Genomic DNA, 21193 nt, shown 5'->3' on the forward strand with positions numbered 1-21193 from the left:
AGAACCTGAGAGCCTAAAGAGCAACATCATAGCAGTTTTTTCTTTGCCAATTAATCTATGCCCCGAGGGCTATTACAATTTTATTTTTATACAATCTTATCTTACTGATTCTAACCAATATTATCTTATACTATTTCGTTCACTTATGAGTTTTTAGTTTTCCTAATTCATTAACAAACTTTTTCACGAAGAGATATTTGGTTGGTTGTTTTCTATTTTTTTTAAAGTGAAATGTAATTTTATCAGACTTTTTAAAAATAAAAAATAAAAAATAAAAAAGAAAAAAGAGATTTAGTCACAATTGAGGAACTTGGTGTAATTAACTATACTCCGCCGCTCCGCCGTTTGCTGAAAATTAAAATCAGGCCTTCAGGCAATCTCTCTCTATCTCTCTATTAATTGGCTGTTTCCCTTCCGTCACGTAGCTGTATCTGATATCAATTTCGCCTCTCCGTCGGGCTTTCCGTTTCCGGTGCTCCGCCGGCGCTTCCTGTGGAATTTTCCTGAAGCATTTTGCCGGAATATTTCCTCGCTTTCGCTTATCGGAACTTCTCTATTTGGACTTGTATGTCAACCTATCAATCGTCAATTACCTTGTTCAATTGCCAATTATGTGTGTTTTCGAAATTCGGTTGTTTCTAATGGTTTGGTTGCTAGAGTACTTGATTGATTGCTGTTCTTTGACTGAAGTGAATTGCGGCTTTTGGCTGGGAATGTGATTTGGGAAAGAATGAAAATGGTGGCGAAAAAGGTCGGGAAGTATGAGGTCGGCCGAACGATCGGCGAAGGGACTTTCGCGAAGGTTAAGTTTGCGCGGAATTCGGAGACTGGAGAGAGTGTTGCAGTGAAGGTTATGGCCAAAAGCTCCATTCTGAAGCACAGAATGGTTGATCAGGTGCTTATTTCCCAGCTCCTTTCTCCAAATTCTTAAAGAGTTAATTTTACTCCTTTATTAAGTGAAAACCTAATTGCGACAGAGCCAAGTTAGTGTCCTTGAATGTTTGAATGCGTTTCTTGATGCTCTTAACTCTTCGTCATTTCTCATAGGGCTGTATCCTAGGCGAGTCCAGCTGGGCTCTTCAGGCTTGGTAGTCTAAAAATTTCGTTTATAAGTCATTTACAAAGTATTCTTGGATTTGATTGTTTATCTTCCAAGCCTATGGCTAACGATCCCTTGTCAAGCTGATAGAGCGTCGATGTTGTTTCAAGTTTGTCAGCCCAAGTTCAATTTTAGCCTAGAGAATCAACAGCGCCTCAGAATGTATCGCAGCTTGACTTGTTACTGGCAGAGCTTGAGTTGTTTGGTTTGTTTTACGGACTTAGTTGCTCAGTCACAATATCATTTACGTTTTCTTTGTGATCTTTTCAGCGTAATTTATAGCAATGCTAATTCTTTTGTTGTTTATTCACCTTGTCTTACTGCTTTTTGTGGTTATTTGATCTTTTGACAAACGTGCATTTGATGTATTGATTAATTGAAAATTTGAATGCAAGGAATGACCAATGTGTTAAAGCCACCAAATTATATGCGAACTGGTAAAGAGTTCATGTATGAGGATTGAATTGTGTTAATTGAAACACGATGCCGTGTACTTTGAGTTAACATCTTCTCTGCTTTTCTGTTGATTTTCTGACTTGCTTGAGATGGTTTCCAGATTAAAAGAGAGATATCCATAATGAAGATTGTTAGGCATCCTAACATAGTTAGGCTGCATGAGGTATGCTCAAGCATTTTTGTGAAATACTTTCTATCAGTACAGACTTCTTTTTGTTTCAAGCAACACACATGTTAAAGCTTTAAAAAGTTTTAATACCAAGTAATTGGTACCTTTTTTTTCTTTTGGTATGTCAGGTGTTGGCTAGCCGGACAAAGATATTTATTGTTTTAGAGTTTGTTACTGGAGGGGAACTCTTTGATAAGATAGTAAGGCTTCTTGAAATCTCCAACTTTTGCTTTTGTTAATGATGAATTTTACATATCTTTTCTGTTTTAAAAGCTTTTTCTTGGGTTCTATGAAATTATAATGTTGTCTTCCTATAAACTGATGAACAAGAATGAAATAAGCTGAATAATTCTGTAAGCTTACTTGTTCATTATTGAATTCAAGTATGGGGTATTTATACACAAAAAATAATCTAAAATATCTCCTAAAAATCAGGAATAAATTTGAATTAGGCTTAGGGGATAAACTACATCAACTGAACTTTAAACTTACTGGAATTATCTTTAGCGAACTGCTTTTCATCCCTTTAATCTTGAACCTTATCTTATCCCTTTAATCTTGGAACCTTATCTTATCTCCTTAACAACCTTATCATCTTATCCCAATCTTGTAATCTGATTTAAAAAAAAAAAAAATCAGGTTTCTCCAAATATTTTTCCTTTTTCTCTTGCAAAACCAATTTGAATTCTTCAACACTTCCTCATGGTGTCATATCAGTCTTGCAGCCTTAAAAAAAAAAAAAAAAGATTTTAATCAGTTACATTGTGGATGTGCTATACCTCAACCTTCACATTCATAACACCTATGGTACTCCAGCATTATAGTGGAATTGGCACTTAACAAGTTACTGAACTGAGGGATGCAGACGGATTAATTTTTTATTTTCATGATTCCTTTGATAATAGAATTTGGTTTACCTGAGAGATATGTTAGTTTTGTGATGAGAATAATCTAATTTCTATCTTGCTAATGAAGAATGGCACCGTTGGATTTTGTAGCACCACTGATGCTGGGAACTCCTTGTCCTTTTGCTTCCATGAGTGTACAGGTTCATCAAGGAAAGCTCTCTGAAAATGAATCTAGGCACTACTTTCAACAACTTATAGATGCAGTTGCTCATTGTCACAGTAAAGGTGTTTACCACAGGGATTTGAAGGTGTGGCATACTGGTTGACATGTAATTCTTACTCAGCTATCATATCACATATTTCTAAGGGCATTATCCAAAATAAGTATTCTTTATTTTCCTTATTATTTCCAGCCTGAAAATCTTCTTCTCAATTTCCATGGGAACTTGAAGGTTTCTGACTTTGGACTGAGTGCACTGCAACAACAAGTAAGCATGATCACTATTTGGATTTAAGAAATAGTTGGATTTTTTCTCCCGAAACAACAATGCATATTACACTCTTCTTTTTTCTGGACTTGTGCAGGGTGTTGAACTGCTTCATACTACATGTGGGACACCAAATTACCTTGCACCTGAGGTAGATTCTAACAGAATCTGTAGTGGACTGCTAGTTTGATTTGGTCTATCACAGTGCTGCTTCACTGGCCGACACTTAGATTTAAATATTATTGTCAGGTGATTTAAAAACATCAGATAAAATTTTAGACAATCTTTTCACACAAAAAAAAAAAAGGGAAAAAAAATCTCTTCATGAAGTTCCTGGCTATTGAAGCCTTGTGATATTTTGATGATTTTATAACATTATCGACTCATCCTTCTTGTTGGTCCTCTTTACTGTAGTTTATGGAAGAATTATTGTATAGGGTTTACCTCTTTATGGGCAATTTTGGCTTGACTTTTTTCTACCGGTTTCACCCCCTTTAGTCATGTTTGTAGTACTTTACAGATGAATAGATACAACAACAACAAAATACCAAGCCTTTATCCCACTCTATGGGGTTGGCTACATGAAGTTTAGCTTTCCGTTCATTTTTATCCATGATCTTATCTTCTATAAGCTCCATATACTTAAGATCAAACCTAACTATCTCCCACCAAGTTTTTCTTGGTCTTCCTCTACCTCTTTTGCTAACTACTTGTTCTATTCCATCCACTCTCTCACAAGAGCCTCTATTGGTCTTCTTCTCACTCACACGATCAAACTATTTTAATCATGTCTCCACCATCTTATTTAAATTAGGAGCCACTTCGACCTTATTATGAATAACTTCTTTTGTAATTTTACCTTTTCTTGTATGGCTACACATCCTTTTTAGCATCCTCATTTCGATAACACATATTTTGCCCATGTTAGCACTTTACCATCCAACATTTTATGCCATACAACAAAGTTGGTCTTATATCTATTGTCATATGCCTATGGTTATAAAGGAAGGGGGGTACTTACACATTGTATAGGTTGTTAGGCCTTACTTAAATAAGCTTGGTAGTTAAGCGGTTATGCTATTTTTGAATTTGGCTTCCTTTGGCACCTTGTCACAAGTGGTGGATCAATATATAATAAATTGATCCAGCTCCATTTGATGCATTGATGAATACAATCTGAAATTCACCTTTCCTGTCTCAATTCTATCTTCTCGATCCTTCCCTCTTCTATTCTCTGTTCTCTCTCTTTCTCTCATTCTCCCTCAATCCTCCTTAATTCTCCCCAATTTAGAGGAGAATTCTGTTGTTAGATCTAAGAATCTGACAAATTGGTATTAGAGCACGATTTGGGATAACAATCACGCTTGGCTAATTCTTTATGATGGTCGACGAAACTAGGATGAAGCAAATGGAGTCTCAGCTACGGCACGTCACGGTGGTGGTGGCAGATATGCAAATCCAGATGGGAACCTTGGAGGCATCGGTGGAATCGGTGGTGGAAAAGAGGATAGAAGGAGCGATGGAACGGTAGTTGAAGGAGAGTCGCAATTAGAACAATCTGCTACGCGATTAAATGCTTGAGTAGAACAACCACTTGTGAGATCAGATGCAACAATTCATGATGATGTTCAGTAGCCAAAATCTGGTAAGACTCTCCCTCAAATTTCCCCCCAGAGAGAGGTCAGAGCCAATCCTTCCTAGGCATGGGACGACCCAACGAATTGAGGGATCTTTTGAATTTGAGGTGGATCCACCACTTGTACGAGAAAATACTATGGAGAGGAGGCAAGGAGCTTTGGCTGTTCCTAATTAGCCTTATGTCAAAATTGGAAATCCCATTGTTTGATGGCCAAAATCCAAGGTGGTGGGTAAGGCATTCTGAACGAATGTTTAGTGTGTATAATGTGCCTGAACAACAGAAGGTCACACTGGCTATTGCTTACCTCAATGATGTTGGAGATGTCTGGTTTCAAGGGTGGAGTCAGGTGAAGGAAGGTTGCCAGTGGCCTAAATTTGTGGAGGACTTATGTGAGCATTTTGGGAATCAAAGTATGATGGATGTTGTGGAGGAATTCAACATGCTTAGGTAGGAGGGAATGGTGTAGTCATATCAACTTAAGTTTGAGGAGCTAAAATCGCTCATGCTAATCCTTAACCCCCACCTAACGGGAGGATACTTCATCTCAAGTTTCATTAGCAGCTTGAGCAAAGAGCTACGTCCCATAGTGAAGAAGTAGTGATGGTTGGGAAGGGGAATATACTCCGGCATTCCCCAGCCAGGGAGCCAAGGGTTCATTAAGGAGGGTGGTAAGGTTGGTCAAGGTACAAAGGGGATGGCCATCACTCCTGCTCAGTCGCCAGGTGGGAGGATCATAGAACAGAGGAGGCAGGTAGGACTGTGTTTCCATTGTAGGGATATATACACCTCAGGACACAAATGCAAGAGCTAGGTTCTATTACTGGAAGGGGAGGAAAAAGTAGATGCAGTAAAAGAGGGGACCACAAACCCCATGGAGACTGAGGGGGAAGAAAATGTGGAAATCTCATTACATGCATTGAGGGGATTGGCTAATAGTAAGATTATCAAGGTGGAAGGGAAGGCACAAGATTGTAGACTGATGATCCTAATAGACAGTGGAAGCACCCATAGGTTCCTAGATGAAAGCACTGTAAGGAAGTTGAATTGTCGGCTTACTAGCACACAACCACTATCAGTAATAGTGGCTAACAACAATAAGGTGGTCTGCAAATTGGCTTGTGTAGGGTTTTGCTGGGGAATGCATGAAGAGGAATTTGAGGCAGATTTGAGATTGCTAAAGCTGGGGGGGGGGGGGGGTGTGACATCGCGTTAGGGGTAGATTGGATGAAAAATGTAAGTCCCTTTTGTTTTGACTTTAATAAGATGGAAGTAACGTTTGAGAATGAGGGTAGGTCGATGACCTTGATGGGTAGTATGGAAACAGGGTTGTGCAAGATGATATTGAGGAAGAAGCTACAAAAGATACTCAGGAACAAGCTGTCACAGGTAGCGCAACTATTTTCAATCCATGTGGTGGAATAGATAGGGGAAGTTCAAGAGCAAGAAGGAGAGTTAAGGCTAGCCATAAAAAGCCAACCCCAACACCAGTGGAAGGTACAAGAACTTGATTCTCTTGACTCACTTCTAGTTGAGTTTAGGGACTTATTTGTGGAACCAAAATCCTTACCCCCCAAAAGACCCTTCGATCACTCCATTACCCTCAAACCTAACATTGAACCAGTGACCATCAGATCATACCATTATCCCCCTGAACAAAAGGCTGAAATAGAAAAATTAATTAAGGATATGCTCCAAAAGTCTATCATCACACCCAACTATAGTCCCTTCACCTCACTTGTGCTTCTTGTAAAAAAGAAAGACAGTAGTTGGCGTTTTTGTGTTGACTAGTGTTGTTAAAGGCCCAAGGCGCACTAAGGCGCAAAGGGTCTTGGAGCTTGAGGCGCAAGGCGAGGCGCGCTCCTGGCAGGTGCAATGCACATGCTGACTAAGAAGAAAGAAAAATATACTTCTTAATTGAATAATAAGTCATAAAATAGATCCTAATCACATATCAACATTTATGTTATCAAAAACTTCTATTCTATTTCTAAATGCTGCAGTTCTATATAAGTATACTTGAAAATTTGTAAAGATTAAGGCTAAATTATGCCAAAAAATGTTAAAAGAAAAACGAAGAAGAAGAAGTAGCAGCAGGCATCAACAAATAAAAATTAAAAAAAAATAACTGAAGAAGAAGAAGAACAAGAGGAAGAGAAGAAGAAGAAGAAGTGCAACGTAAGAAAGAAGAAGAAGAAGTAGAGGAAGAGAAGAAGAAGAAGAAGAAGAAGAAGAAGAAGAAGAAGAAGAAGAAGAAGCAGGCTAGCAGTAGCAGCAAAGTAAGAAGAAGAAGAAGCAGAGGAAGAGAAGAAGAAGAAGAAGAAGAAGAAGAAAAAGAAGCAGGCTAGCAGTAGCAGCAAAGTAAGAAGAAGAAGAAGCAGAGGAAGAGAAGAAGAAGAAGAAGAAGCAGGCTAGCAGTAGCAGCAAAGTAAGAAGAAGAAGAAGAAGAAGAAGCAGGCTAGCAGTAGCAGCAAAGTAAGAAGAAGAAGAAGAAGGATAGCAGAAGAAGAAGAAGAAGGAGCAGAAGGATAGCAGCAACGTAAGAAGCAGCCGTGTAAGAAGAAGAAGAAGAAGAAGGATAGCAGCAACATAAGATTAAGAAGCAGCCGCGTAATAATAAGAAGAAGAAGAAGAAGAAGAAAGAAGAAGAAGCAACAAGGATTGCCGAAGAAGAAGCAGGCTAGCAGCTGCCAGCAGCGTAAGAAGAAGAAGAAGAGAAGAAGCAGAGATTGTTGATATGTTACCTTGGCCTGGAGAAGCAGAAGCACCTCAATTAGAATTGGAGAAGAACTTGAGGAGTTGCAGTTGTTGTGTTGCATGAGAGAAAAGAGTGCTACGTAAGAGAGTTTTGGAGAGGTGTAGTCTCTTGGCTTTCTAGAAATCAGATGAGTTGGAGCATGATATTTTTGAGTTTTGTTGACTTTTCAATATTGTATTTTATTATTTTCTTTCTCTTTAAGTTTTAACAGAAAAATGTTTTAAAAATAAAACATGCTGATTTTTTAGCTGCGCTTGATGGATGTGCACCTGAAGGGCCTAGGCGCGCCTAGCTGGATCTCGCCTTGCCTGGGCATGGCAAGGCGAGATGGTTGCGCCTTGAGGGGCCTTGCGCCTAGGCGCGCCTTTAACAACACTGGTGTTGACTACCATCAACTCAACTCCCTTACAATCAAAAATAAATTTCCCATACCCATTATCAAAGACCTAGTAGATGAATTAAAAGATGCCACGATCTTTACCAAACTAAACCTTCGATTCGGATACCTCCAGATCAGAATGAGCACCTAATGACATCCCTAAGACAGCTTTTAGAACCCATCAAGGGCATTATGAATTCCTGGTGATGCTATTTGGGCTCATAAATGCCCCAACCACATTCCAAGCCCTAATGAACCAAATTTTTGAACCATAATTACGGAAATTCATTCTTGTGTTCTTTGATGACATCTTGGTTTATAGCCCCTCTTTCTCACAACACCTTAAACCACTTACAAACCACATTTAAAGTCCTTAGGTTAACCAGTTATACGTCAAAAAATCAAAATGTGCCTTTGCATTGCTTCAGGTAGAGTACCTTGGATAGGTAATATCTAGTGTTGGGGTAAGCACAGATCTAAGGTAAGTGGCAGCAATGACCTCATGGTTGAGGCTTACCGCTATTAGCGCCTTGAGAGGATTTTTGGGACTCACAGGTTACTATTGACGGTTGGTGAGAAATTACAGGGTGATCAGTAAGCCACTCACTAATTTGCTAATACAAGAAGGGTTCAATTGGAATGAAAAGGCAAAGCAAGCCTTTGTGTTTCTTAAAGAGGCGATGAGTGAAGTGCCTACCCTAAGTTTACCTAACTTTTAACATGCCCTTTGTATTAGAAATAGATGCAAGTAGCAATGGAGTTGGAGCAGTGTTAATGCAAGCCTTTATCAATTAGGCATTGGCCCCCGGACAACTTGGCCTGAGTGTCTATGATAAAGAACTGCTAGTAGTCCTGATAGCGGTTGACAAATGGAGGCACTACCTAGAGGGGGGACAATTTATCATTAAGATCAATCACGATAGTTTGAAGTTTTTACCACAATAGAAGCTACATACTCATTTGCAAAAGAAAGGGGTGTCTAAATTGATGGGACTAGATTATGCCTGTGACACTTGTAAATGGTGCAAGCATGAGACCGTAGCATCTCCTAGCCTATTGGCTATTGCAGCTGTTACCTACGCCTGAACGGGCATGGACTTAACATAACAATGGACTTTGTGGAAGGGCTACCGAGATCTGAGGGAAAGGATTGCATCCTTGTGGTAGTGGACAAACTCACCAAGTACACCTATTTCATCAGCCTTTCACACCCCTTCACCGCACAAGAACTAGCCCGAGTGTTTCTAGATCAAGTGTTAAAGCTACACGGGGTTCCACAATCAATTGTATCAGATCAGGACAAGGTTTTACCAGCTTGCTATGGAAGGAACTACTGAAATCACCGAGAACCTGACTTCACATGTCATCAACCTATCACCCGGAGACTAACGAGCAAACAAAGAGGGTCAACCAATGCTTGGAGACCTACTTACGCTGCCTATGCTTCCTACAGCCTAGGGGTTGACACAAATGGTTATTGTTGGCGCCATGGTGGTACAACTTGTGCCACCACAGTGCCCTGAAGGTGACTCCATTCGAGGCCCTATATGGCTAAAACCATTCTACCAACTATTGGCGGACTCACCACTATAGCAACGGTGGACTCTTACTTACAACAACAACAGGTGCTATCAGTACTAAAAAGGGAGGTAGCCAATGCTTAAAACATGATGAAACAATTTGTTGATATAAGGAGAAGGGAAAGGGAATTTGTTGTAAGAGAAGAAGTATACTTAAAGTTGAGACATGCTCACCTAAAGGCATTCTCGCGAGAACAGGTAACCAAACTCAGCCCAAAATTTTACAGACCCTATCTGATTGTTGCTTGGTTTGGGAAAGCTGCCTATAAACTCCAACTATTGGAAGACTCTCATATCCACCCCGTCTTTCATGTCTCTCTACTCAAGGAATCTGTGCGAGTCCCTCTTTACCCTCTATGGCTACTGAAGCTAACACTGAGCTAGAACCCATTGCCATCGTGGACAAACGAATCATCTACAGGCAAGGAGTCTCACTAACATAGGTCTTGGTACGCTAGTCCAACCTGCACCTGGAGAACAATACTTGGAGTACCTCCCAAACTTGCTCAAGCCAAGGCTACTGGGTTACTCTGAATTTCTTGCGGATAAGAAATGTTTAAAGGGGAAGGGAATTGTCACATGCCTATGGTTATAAAGGCTGGGGGGGGGGGGGGGGGGGTACTTACACATTGTATGAGCAGTTAGGCCTTACTTAAATAAGCTTGGTAGTTAGGTGGTTATGCTATTTTTGAACTTGGCTGCCTTTGGCGCCTTATCCCAAGTGGTGGATCAATATATAATAATTTGATCCCACTCCATTTGAGGCATCGATGGATACAATCTGAAATTGACCTTTCCTGCCTCAATTATCTCTTCTTGATCCTTCCCTCTTCTATTCTATGTTCTCTCTCTCTCTCTCTCTCTTGTGATCCTTCACAATTCTCCCCGATTCAGAGGAGAATTCTGTTATCAGATCTAAGAATCTCACATCTATCTTATGAAAATTTCCTTTTAGCTTTAGTGCATTCTTCCATTTTAACCATTCTACCTTATTTCTATGGGTAACTCCTTGTTCATGCCCCCATCTTTTTGGATGAGTGATCCAAGATATTAAAATTGATCTTTCTTGTTATGGTTTGATATTTGTAACGCCCTGCTTTTCCAAGGCGTTAGATAATGTAAGATTTCGGGGATATATTTTTTTCCATCATAAACTTAACACATAAATTGTTTTCCGACAATCTTGTTACACTTTCTCAGTATATCAAACTTAATAATGAATAAACTAAGACAGGTAACTTATCATAAATGCGGAAGCTAGATCGAAACCTCAAATGATATATAACCGTAATTCCTTTATTCATAATATTGAAATCGTATCATCGCTTAACATGACATCATCAAAACGTAATACATAGGCACACATCTCTTAACATAACAACGGAAACATGCTAAAGATCACCTATGTAAATAACAGCTACATCTCGATAACCTCTTTCCCTTTGGCGCTGCTGCTTTCACCTGGAACGTTTGAATATTTCAGGGACATAGTCCAAATTATATGTTGAATCATCTAAGTGAGAGTTCAAAAATATTTTCATGAATGTATGCAAGACATGAAACAAACCGACACATCCCGATAAGCCCCAGCCCAAGAGAATCCCACACAGCGCTTACCCCCTACCACGGGAAAAGAGTAATCTCTCTAGAGGTAACATAACCACATTGACATATTGGCATAACACCATCATAGCTTAAGAGGGTCAACATCAATGCATGAACCCGGGAATCACCCCATCATCATTACGTTCCCACTCAGAAGCATTCCAGACCATGTCAACACAAACCCTGGCCACAAGATGATCAACACTATCTCTGGGAATCCACGTCCGCCTCGGAAACAATGCTACCGCCCAAAGGCCCCAGGGTGGTGTCTACTCGCAGCCTCGCCACTTAAGCCCATTCGGGGTGGTGTACACTCTCAGCCCCGCCACTTGTCGACTCGTATGGTGGTGTTCACTCTCAGCCCCCATCACAAGTGGGCATTAATTCTTGGCACGCTTCCCTAGTGCTATCACTCAAGTGCCACATCACAGGTTGACATCCCACATCCCACGTGAACAAACATAAAAACATGCCAATGTCATATACCATGATTCGATGCATCATTTAAAACAACATTTCATGTACATAATTTATCGCACAAAATTCAATGCACATGCATAAAACATTTAGGGACGAACCTCTTTCATGAAAACAACCATCACAGGTTAAACCATTCACATGCAACAAAACCCCTTTTGCATGTAATCAAATCAAGTTTAGGTAAAAACAAAACCAAGTTTTAGCATAGAACTACTCACAATAAACCAAGTTTTTAAGTAAGAACACTCACCTTGAACGAAACTCAAAACACCTCGAATCTTGTGCCCTATCTTGATTCTCGTGCTAGGCTTCTAATGGTTCTCAAACCTGAGTCTCAACATACCCTGGCCATCAAGAAATTCATTATTCCATCTTTCTCACTTCTCCATTTCTCTTCCAACTTCTCCAAATGGTGCCCCTATTTATAGGCCTTTAAGCTTAGCTACCAAGTAAGACATATTATATTATAATATTCCTTAATCATTTCAAATTTTCTAAAATCTTCTCCAATCATTTCAAATCTTCTGCAATCAGTCTAAATCTTCTAAGATTTTCTATAATCATTCCAAATCTTCTAAGATCTTCTCCAATCATTCCAAATCTTCTAAGATCTTCTGCAATCATTCTAAATCTTCTAAGATTTTCTATAATCATTTCAAATCTTATCCTTAAATTCATCATGAGGCTTCATCCTTATCTCTAAAGTCATCATGAGGTTTTATCTTATCTCTAAAGTGATCATGAGGGTTTATCTCATCTCTAAAGTCATCATGAGCCTTCATCCTTATCTCTAAAGTCATCATGAGAGTTTATCTTATCTCTAAAGTCATCATGAGACTTTTCCTAAATCTCCCACATGCCCCTCGGAAGAAGGTTTCAAGAATTACACTTTGGCCTGAACTTTTTGGGTAATTGCACTGACTCCTTGCAACTTGGTCCCTAGGCCATTTTTTAATTGCACTTATGCCCCTAAAGGAAGGATTTATTACGCTAATATCCCAAGATTTTAGGTAAATTACACTTTTACCCGAACTTCAAAAATTACAATTTTGCCCCTGGCTCAGAAACTGAACTTTTGTCTCCAGACTTCCACAATCCCTTGAAATATCCTATTTGCTCAAATATCTGAATCTAAAAATCTCGAGTATTACATCCTTTATTGTTTTCCAGGCTGAAATTAGCTGTACCGAAAACTATCTCTATTCTAATTGCTTTCAGTGTCATAAATTCCGACTCAAGACACTCGTCAATGACATACATTTTTTCTTAGATATTTACATTCCGGGTTACTCCCTTCCATCGATTCGGCAATTACTTAACTAAATTCTCAAATTGATTTTCAGTTCCTTGAACTTACTTAACACTACGCAATATGGGGTATTACAATATTCCAATTTTATGGGTGTCAGAGAAGGTTTTTCATTCCAGCTTATTTTGGTTGCAAGGAGAGTGGTGCAAGAAGGGCTAGCGTCTTGGACTTCATCTAGTTTTGTCCATTGCTTGCTCTTCTCTGCTGCATTTCTCTTATTCTTGCTTGCGTACTCAGTAGCTTCTAGTCTTATTTTCTATGGTATGATTATGATCTGAGCTATTTCTTCAGTTTGCTATCATTTCCTCCAGTTAAGTTCATCATATTTATCTATTTTATTGTTTTTTGAAATCTGTTACTTGTTAAAGAAGCATGGCCTGGACATCTTTTTCTTTCTTCTAATCATCTTCTCCTCAACTAATGCTGTAGGTTCTAGGCTGTCGAGGTTATGATGGTGCTACAGCAGATATCTGGTCTTGTGGAGTCATCATTTACGTCCTAATGGCAGGATATCTTCCATTTAACGAGACTGATCTCCCCACCTTGTATAAAAAGGTTAGTTGCTCATTGCTTAAGTTTGGTGGACCTGATGCTGCTTTATTATCTACAGACTAACAATAGTGAGGATACATTCTATTAGAAGGTAACCTGTCACCCCATCTTTTAACATGCCCAACCATACTTTAAATATCATCAGCACTCAATGGTTTTGTAGGCTTCCAATAGGATGCTGGTTATTTATCATTGATAAATAATTTCATTAGTTTTTTGATTGGCAGAGGGCAAGCCTTGGTAGCAACAATAAGGTTTGTTTCTTTGTGGCCAAAAGATAACAGGATTGAGTTATTGAAACAACCTCTTTGCAAACAAGCAAGAGGAAGGCTGGGTACGAATACAACCCTCCCTGACACTTGCAGAATGGGGAGCCTCATGCAGTAGGAGCATCCTTTTTAGTTTTTTGACTGATACAGGATTGTACTATCTGCAGCAATTATGTTAGTCGATATACTGATTTTGCTTTTCAACACTAGAAATTTTATTTCTCTGATATTTTTCTGCTTGTCACATTATTTCTTTGTTAATATATTTTTATTTTTAAACATTTAATTCTTTTGTTATTTAAGTTCATTACAGTTCTAGACAACTTTTGTAGTCCAATGTAGAAACAAAATTTGTTTGATAAGTTAATTAGGTATTAATTTGTCCTTTTAGTAACTATTATGTTGGAGATTGTACGTTGAAGCTTCAGGCATGAATCGCTGATCCAGTACAGGTCTGTTAGGTAACAAAAAAATAAATGGGCAAGTTCAGCTTAAAAGATAGATCGTTTGCAGCCAGAAAGGTTCAAACAAAATGAAAATACAACTGAAGGCTTCACAATCTTGGTAAATTACAAACAAAGCACAACCAAGTAATGACACTTTGCATGCGCCACACCGAGACTCAGAGGCATTTCTTGTGTCTGAAGTGGTGCAGAAATTATTCTGGAGTAAAATTTCCAGGACAAGTCCCTCCACTCTATTCCTTTTGGGTGAGGCTTATGAGTCCATGAAGTAAAGTGAAACAAGTGTTAGTAAGAGTATTTAATATATAGGTGTTTTATTTGTATTTCCATACTACTTTATCAAGCACCAAAGCATATTGGATTATGCTACATTTTTATAAATTTCTTCTAGTAGGATTTCTTATTTTTGAAGATAGGCTATCTATGACCATACATTTTGGAAGATATAGTTATAGATAGAAATGAGCTGACTCCAAATAGTGAGATAAAGGCTTGTTGCCTTGTTGTTGTAGCCTTAGATAAAAATGATTGACAAAGTTAGAATTCATGTAACTGCACCTAGTGGAATTAAGACTTGGGGTTGGGGTTGTTGTAAGGTTTCTTGTTTTTCTAGATAAATTCTATTATTAGATGAAGAGTCCCCCCCCCCCCCCCCCCCCCCCCTCCCCCAGTCTCCAGTGTTGAAAAACTAACATAAAGTTTGATGGCATTTATAAGCATTTAAGTACCAATATGCCAATTATAATCTTTTATAAACATTCAAAGCTATGATATGCAGAGCCACAACATGCTTATCATTTTTTTTAATTTGATAAATATTGTAAAATATTCACAAGTTCAGATTGGTGATTACTTGAGGGAGAGCCTTGCTAGCCACAATAAGGTTGCTTTTTGTGACTGGAAGGTCATGAGTTCTGGAAACAGCCTCTTTGTAGTTCCACTTTATGTGTGTGGCATGCTTAGAAATGTGGAAAATTTTATCTTTATGCACTTTACTAACATCAAAGAAAAAAGAATCTTTTTCATTGCACTCATCTGTATCCATTGAGCATTTTCTAAACAATACCGTGGTGTCTGAGATCATTGAGTGCACTAGCAACTGTGCTATCCTACCAACCTATGATTCTCTGAAGACTACAGCTATTTTCTAACTTTTGCTCTGATTTCTTTCCAGATCAATGCTGCAGAGTTTACATGTCCATTTTGGTTTTCTCCTGGTGCAAAATCATTGATAGAGAAGATACTTGATCCCAACCCTGAAACTGTGAGTATGAAGATCATTCTTTCTTTAATACAGGGGTTATGTTTGACTCTTCAAGTATATGTCTTCTTAAATGCAACAATTTCCTGTTACTTATTGATTGCTTACTATTTCCAGTATTTCAGTTAGATGTAGGGCTGGAATAATCACAAATTGAGATGTTATATTTGACTGTGTTATCATGCCCTGAAAGTTACAAGACATTGTTATCTCCGGTGATGGCCAATGTGCTGTAAGAACAAAAGAAAGTTACTTGAACATAAGAAATGTGCAAAGGTCAATCACTGGTCATTGTGTCTTACAAGGCAAAGATATAAATCACAAAATCTGCCAGTGAAGGCCAATGGTTGAATACTACCAATTGATTGCCATCATTGAATTATATGGAAATGAGAATATGAGAAAATATTACCTTTAGTTTCAGAAGTTATAGTATTCTGAAAATAGATATTCACTAAAACATAACACTAAAAAAAGACCGTTTAAGTTTAACAGTTAGAAGTTCAGTGGGTAGAAGGAAATATTTTAGGAGAGTTGTTATCTTGCAGAGTCAATGTGTTCTCTTTCATGCCTCAAAAGAATAGATTGATTCATAAAGCCAATCTATTTTTTTCTAGCTACACTGACTTATTTTCATGCCTTCAATCCAGTTTCCTCTGCTAACTTAAGTCTTGCCATGTAGTTTTCATATTAGTAACCTTTGAAATTAACTTTTAACCTTAGCCTTACACTTAACAACTTTAGGAAAAATCTCTAGTGCTTCATTTATCCTAGCATAGAAAAATTGCTAGGAAAAATTGCTAGTTCAACAACTGCATGCCTAAATCCCACTAGTTCTGGCTGGCTACATAATTTTTAGACCTTTGGCCATCTCTATGGATGATTGATTGGTGCCCATTAAAGTAAAATGATTCGATGGTACATAATTAATAAAACAGCAATACTTTTGAATGTTGAATCATGTTTAAATTTGGAGGTTCTATCTGTATTATCTATATTGAGTTAGTGTTACTTCTAAATATTTCTTGTGGGTAGAGGACCCTTTCTAGTCGTGACTAAAAGATATATCTATAAGTGCAATTCTTTTGCTTTGTCTGTACTCCTCAGATGCCTGTCAAAATCATATTTTGCTTTCATGCAAGAATGGACAATGACTTTTGGTAGTAAGCTTAGTAGTTTAAGGTTTAAAAAATAAAATTCTGTGTCATACTTTAATATCCAATTGCATAATTGCACCCTGTATTTTTGCAGCGTATTACAATTCAAGGGATTAAGAACCACCCATGGTTCCAAAGGAATTATGTGGCTGTCAAACATGGAGAAGAAAATGAAGTGAATTTGGATGATGTTCAAGCAGTTTTTGAAGACATAGAGGTCTCATAATGCTAGATTTGAGTTTTTTCTATTCCTATCAATGGACATTGTGATAAAATATTTAAATCTCAGCAATTATAGAAACTATATCCTGATGCTCTTCAAGCCTGGCTCTTGCCTATTATGCTCCTCAGTTTCTTTAGGGTCAATATTTTATTGCATCCTGATGCTCCTGAATGTTGGCTCTTGCTTATTCATGCACTTTAATGTCATCAGGGTTAATATTTGGCTATATCTGTTATTTTGCAGGATCGGTATGTCACTGAACAAGCTTCAAATGACAGTGGACCTTTAATGATGAATGCATTTGAGATGATTACCCTCTCTCAAGGGTTGAACCTTTCAGCGTTGTTTGATAGGCGTCAGGTACAGTTATTTTCAAGAAGCAGCCAAAGTACTTAATAAAGTTACAGAAATCCTGCTGCTTGGTTTTATATTGGGTAGTATTAGTATTGTAATACACTCTCAATCTGCTGGAACTGACAACTTCAACTAGTGGTCTCTCCTGGAAATGTTTCGTGCAAGTAAAATATGTCTATTTTTAACTGCTACCTTTTCTTTTTATAAGCGTCCAGTGCCAAAATGGAATCTATGCCACCAATAGTGCCAAGTGGTTGGCATAGTTTTAATGAACTTGTATTTTAATGTGCACTTATTGCAAGTATGACTTGCAGTTTTTCTTAATTTTTAACCAGGGATTGTTTATTCATCACACTTGTCATGTGAAATAGATTTGCTTATTGACTAAAACTCAAATGACAAAATGAAGGCCATTAACTTTATTATATCTGGCAGGATTGTGTAAAGCGGCAAACACGTTTTGTTTCCTGCCAACCAGCTAAAGTTATAATCTCAACAATTGAAGCTGTTGCAGAATCAATGGGTCTCAAGGTGCATACACGTAATTACAAGGTATGGTTATATATTTTATGATTGGTCTTACTCTGAGACATCCTTGTAAATTCTTTTTTCCAATAATCCTATGAGATCATCAGTTGGGACTAATTGTAACTTGTAATTTTCAAATTTCTATTTAGAGATATGTAGCTGTTTTTCAGGTGAAGCTTCCTAGTTTTTCTCTTTTTTATTCTATCCTGTGAGTTGTGGCTGCTCATTACTATTTTGCTGTTTCTTCATGTTATCTTTTGGAGGAACACACATATGCTGTTTGCTTTTGGATACAGTTTTGACCTGTACTGTGGATGCAATTGGTTTGAGTTGGCCCGTTGTCTGTTTTACCAGCCTTGAGTAGATCAAGCCATAGAACTAATGAGAAAACAGGCAACTTGGAGTCAATAGCATTTATGTGGTGATTTAATAAGCTGGTGTTTAGGCATAAGGTGTTCAAAAACGGAAGACTTTAGTAACTCTTGCTTAATAATGTTGATGACTATTAGGTTTCGAGTGAATTGATTACATAAATTGAATTATGCCTGGTGAATTTCTTCTTCATGCCATTGCCCAGCCCTAATGTAGCTGTGTTTCTAGTTTCTTCCTTAAAATCTTCCATGATTGCTTTTCACAGACGAGACTTGAAGGAACATCTACAAATAAAGCCGGACCATTTGCTGCTGTTCTGGAGGTAGTGATTAAGACTTCTAATTTCTTGATTCTTGCTTCCGGTATTGTGCATTGACAGACCATAACTCCATGTTGAAGTAATATTTTCCAAGAGATTTAGCCTTGTTCTCTCTACTGTTTTCAGGCCGTTTTCAGTTTTCAATTTTCAATTTTTCAAAACATTGAAAATGCATTTACTTTCAACATTTTAACATGTTTTTGAAATTAAGAAAAAATGTTATAAAGAAAATTCAAAATAACAAAAAGTTATTTTGGTTGTTTTCATCACAAACACGCTCAAAATTTTTAAAATGTAGAAAATACTACAAACAAAAAGAATGTATTTTCAGCAATCGTAAAATAGATATTCAAAATACAAAATTAAAAATAAATTCAAAATTAAAAACTAAAATATGAAAAGAACTATCCCTTAATAATTTGTTTTCAGGTTTATGAAGTTGCCCCCTCTCTTTTCATGGTGGATGTTCGAAAGGCTGCTGGGGATACACTCGAATATCACAAGGTTAGTTCAAGCACCCTCTTATCTTCTGGTCGCATAGTTTTCTCAGACATGCTCGGCGCCTGTTGACTAAATCAAATACTGGTACACGCTCGTTTCTTTTTCTTTTTCCTTCTGCAGTTTTACAAGAACTTTTGCTGCAAACTTGAGAACATTATCTGGAAACCAAAGGAGGGTGTGCAAAGTTCTGCTCTACTTAAATGACATGCATCCACATCCAGTTTGTACTGTTTGAAGCAAACAAGCAAGCGGCAGGAGAGTTGGTTTCCCGGGCCTCAAATAGGCAACATATGTTGGATATATATAATCTGCAAATTTAGTCCTTTGTAGGCATCCAAATGCCATGTTGTTCCCAGTCACTAGTTTCTACAGTTCCAAGTTATGTCTCAAATGACTAGTTCCTTGAGGTTTATCTAAATTATGCCCCCTTGCTTGCCTATGCAATATACGCTTGTATTAGGGATTGTATGGGAAAATATTAAAATCCATTCTAGGGCTCCCATGAAGAGGAAGTGCACAGATAAGTAATGCCATCTGTGAACATGATATGATGCAGCTTGTAATATTCTTTTTGAAATTTGAATGTTATCTTATTTAGAAAAATGATATCTTTACAATTTTATTTTGGTTGTAAAATATGAGTTACTTTTACGATGGTTTTCTTTTAATATATAGTCATTATTAAAAGGCATTTTAGGAAAAGCGTTATTCTTACACTTAAAATTGCCTTTGTTTTGTAAAGAAATCATAACATTTGTAAATAGTCTTAGTGTGTCACACTTGAGGCTCTCTCTTTAATAATCATGTCATTATATATAGAAATTTTAATTGTATACTGTGATAGGTTATTACCTGCCAAAACATGTGTCTACGAGCTCTGCACGATATAAGCTAAAATACAATAACGTTACTTTGAAATTGATATGTCAGCCACAAAAAAACACAAAGAAAAAAGGGTGAACACATTAAATAGGTGAGAGAAATTGGATCTCTTAGTTGAGCCGCAGCCCACAAGGGTCAAAAATGCCAGTTAAGACAGTGAGACAGAGAGAGACAGAGAGAGAGGGGGTCAAAAATGCCAGTTGAGAGAGAGAGAGTAGATAAGATGAAAGAAATAGTGTTTGTATTATTATTAATTTTTTTTTATGATTAAATGTCAAAAATCTTGAAGAGAGTTGCTTTCCTTGTTGGTTTGCCCGACTGAATTCTAAATCTGAATGTAGTCACAATTTATACATATTTAGAATATAATTTTAAGAAATGATTATCTTTTTCATGAATCTCATCCTTACAGATAAGATTTTCGAAGAGGTGACAGAACTTACCATGACTTTATCTTCATGTGGATGATTTGTCTTTTAATTTTACTACTATTTTTAAATTAATATTATTTTTTAATAATAATTTTACCTTTTAAAATATCATAAAAATTTAAACTTTTAATATTTTTTTATATTTTATTGTCGCGCCATGTCCGACATCATATTCGGAATAGAGTTGGTATTATTATGATTAAGAATAGAGAGCTAGTGGTTGATTCAAATCCAAGTAGATGGAGGAGGGTGGTGGTGTAGGTAGGTGGGTGGTAGGCCCCCCCAAGATTCCGGTCCATTGAACCTAATTCTTCTTCATTGATACCAAAGATGAACACGACATGGAGAGATTTTGGAACAGTCTCCAACTCTTAACAGCTGCCCAAAAGCTCTTCATTCATTCATTCATCTCATAACACTCACATGGACATGGGACATATGGTGGCCTCTCTCTCTCTCTCTCTCTCTTCCCTTCATTGAATGTGCCGCCCTCTTGCTTTTCACACACACATCCAACTTTGAGACTTTTATAAAGTCTCACTCACCGTTTTCCAACAAGTTTCATTCATTGGAAATCATGACAGTGACCAAGGATGATCAACATTCAAGTATTAGTGATTCATGTTTTAATTAAAGCGTGTTCAAATGATTTATTTTATTTTTTTAATAAGTAGGGTATCGTCTCAATATCTAATAAATAATATATCAGAACTATATCTAATATATTTTGTATCTTGATTTTAATATTTTTTTATCAAATTGAATCAATCCATTAAAATTCTTTCCATCAGATAAAACTTGTTTATTAGTTATTTAAATGAATTGCCCCTCCCTTTAGAAATTTCGTCAAGCCCTGTGAACAAAAAGAAAGAAAGAAAGAAAGATAAAAACAAAGAAGAAGAAGAAATTTAATAGAAAAGGTTTAACCATGGCATGTGATATAGCCGCTTTAAGGAATACATTCATGAACATAGAGAATTTAAAATTTATGTAACTAATTCCACCTGTGAACAGAATAATAAATTATTTTTAACAAATTCATATAAATCCTAACCAACCACCCAATTCTTCCA

At 37.4% G+C, this 21193-nt stretch overlaps 1 protein-coding gene across 1 annotated transcript; it reads left to right on the forward strand.

The window, feature by feature from the left end:
• Positions 1 to 346: 346 nt before the first annotated feature.
• On the forward strand, positions 347 to 19429 carry LOC127805745 (CBL-interacting serine/threonine-protein kinase 24-like). The gene is made up of 15 exons (XM_052342504.1): positions 347 to 565; positions 691 to 895; positions 1656 to 1718; positions 1853 to 1924; positions 2773 to 2880; positions 2986 to 3060; positions 3158 to 3211; positions 13237 to 13362; positions 15267 to 15356; positions 16605 to 16727; positions 16977 to 17093; positions 17523 to 17639; positions 18253 to 18309; positions 18736 to 18810; positions 18928 to 19429. Exons 2-15 carry the CDS (start codon positions 731 to 733, stop codon positions 19009 to 19011), a joined length of 1326 nt encoding a protein of 441 aa, XP_052198464.1. The 5' UTR covers positions 347 to 565; positions 691 to 730; the 3' UTR covers positions 19012 to 19429.
• Positions 19430 to 21193: the final 1764 nt, after the last annotated feature.

The sequence above is a fragment of the Diospyros lotus genome, chromosome 7, assembly GCF_014633365.1.
Source record: "Diospyros lotus cultivar Yz01 chromosome 7, ASM1463336v1, whole genome shotgun sequence".
In the NCBI taxonomy this organism is placed as follows: domain Eukaryota; kingdom Viridiplantae; phylum Streptophyta; class Magnoliopsida; order Ericales; family Ebenaceae; genus Diospyros; species Diospyros lotus.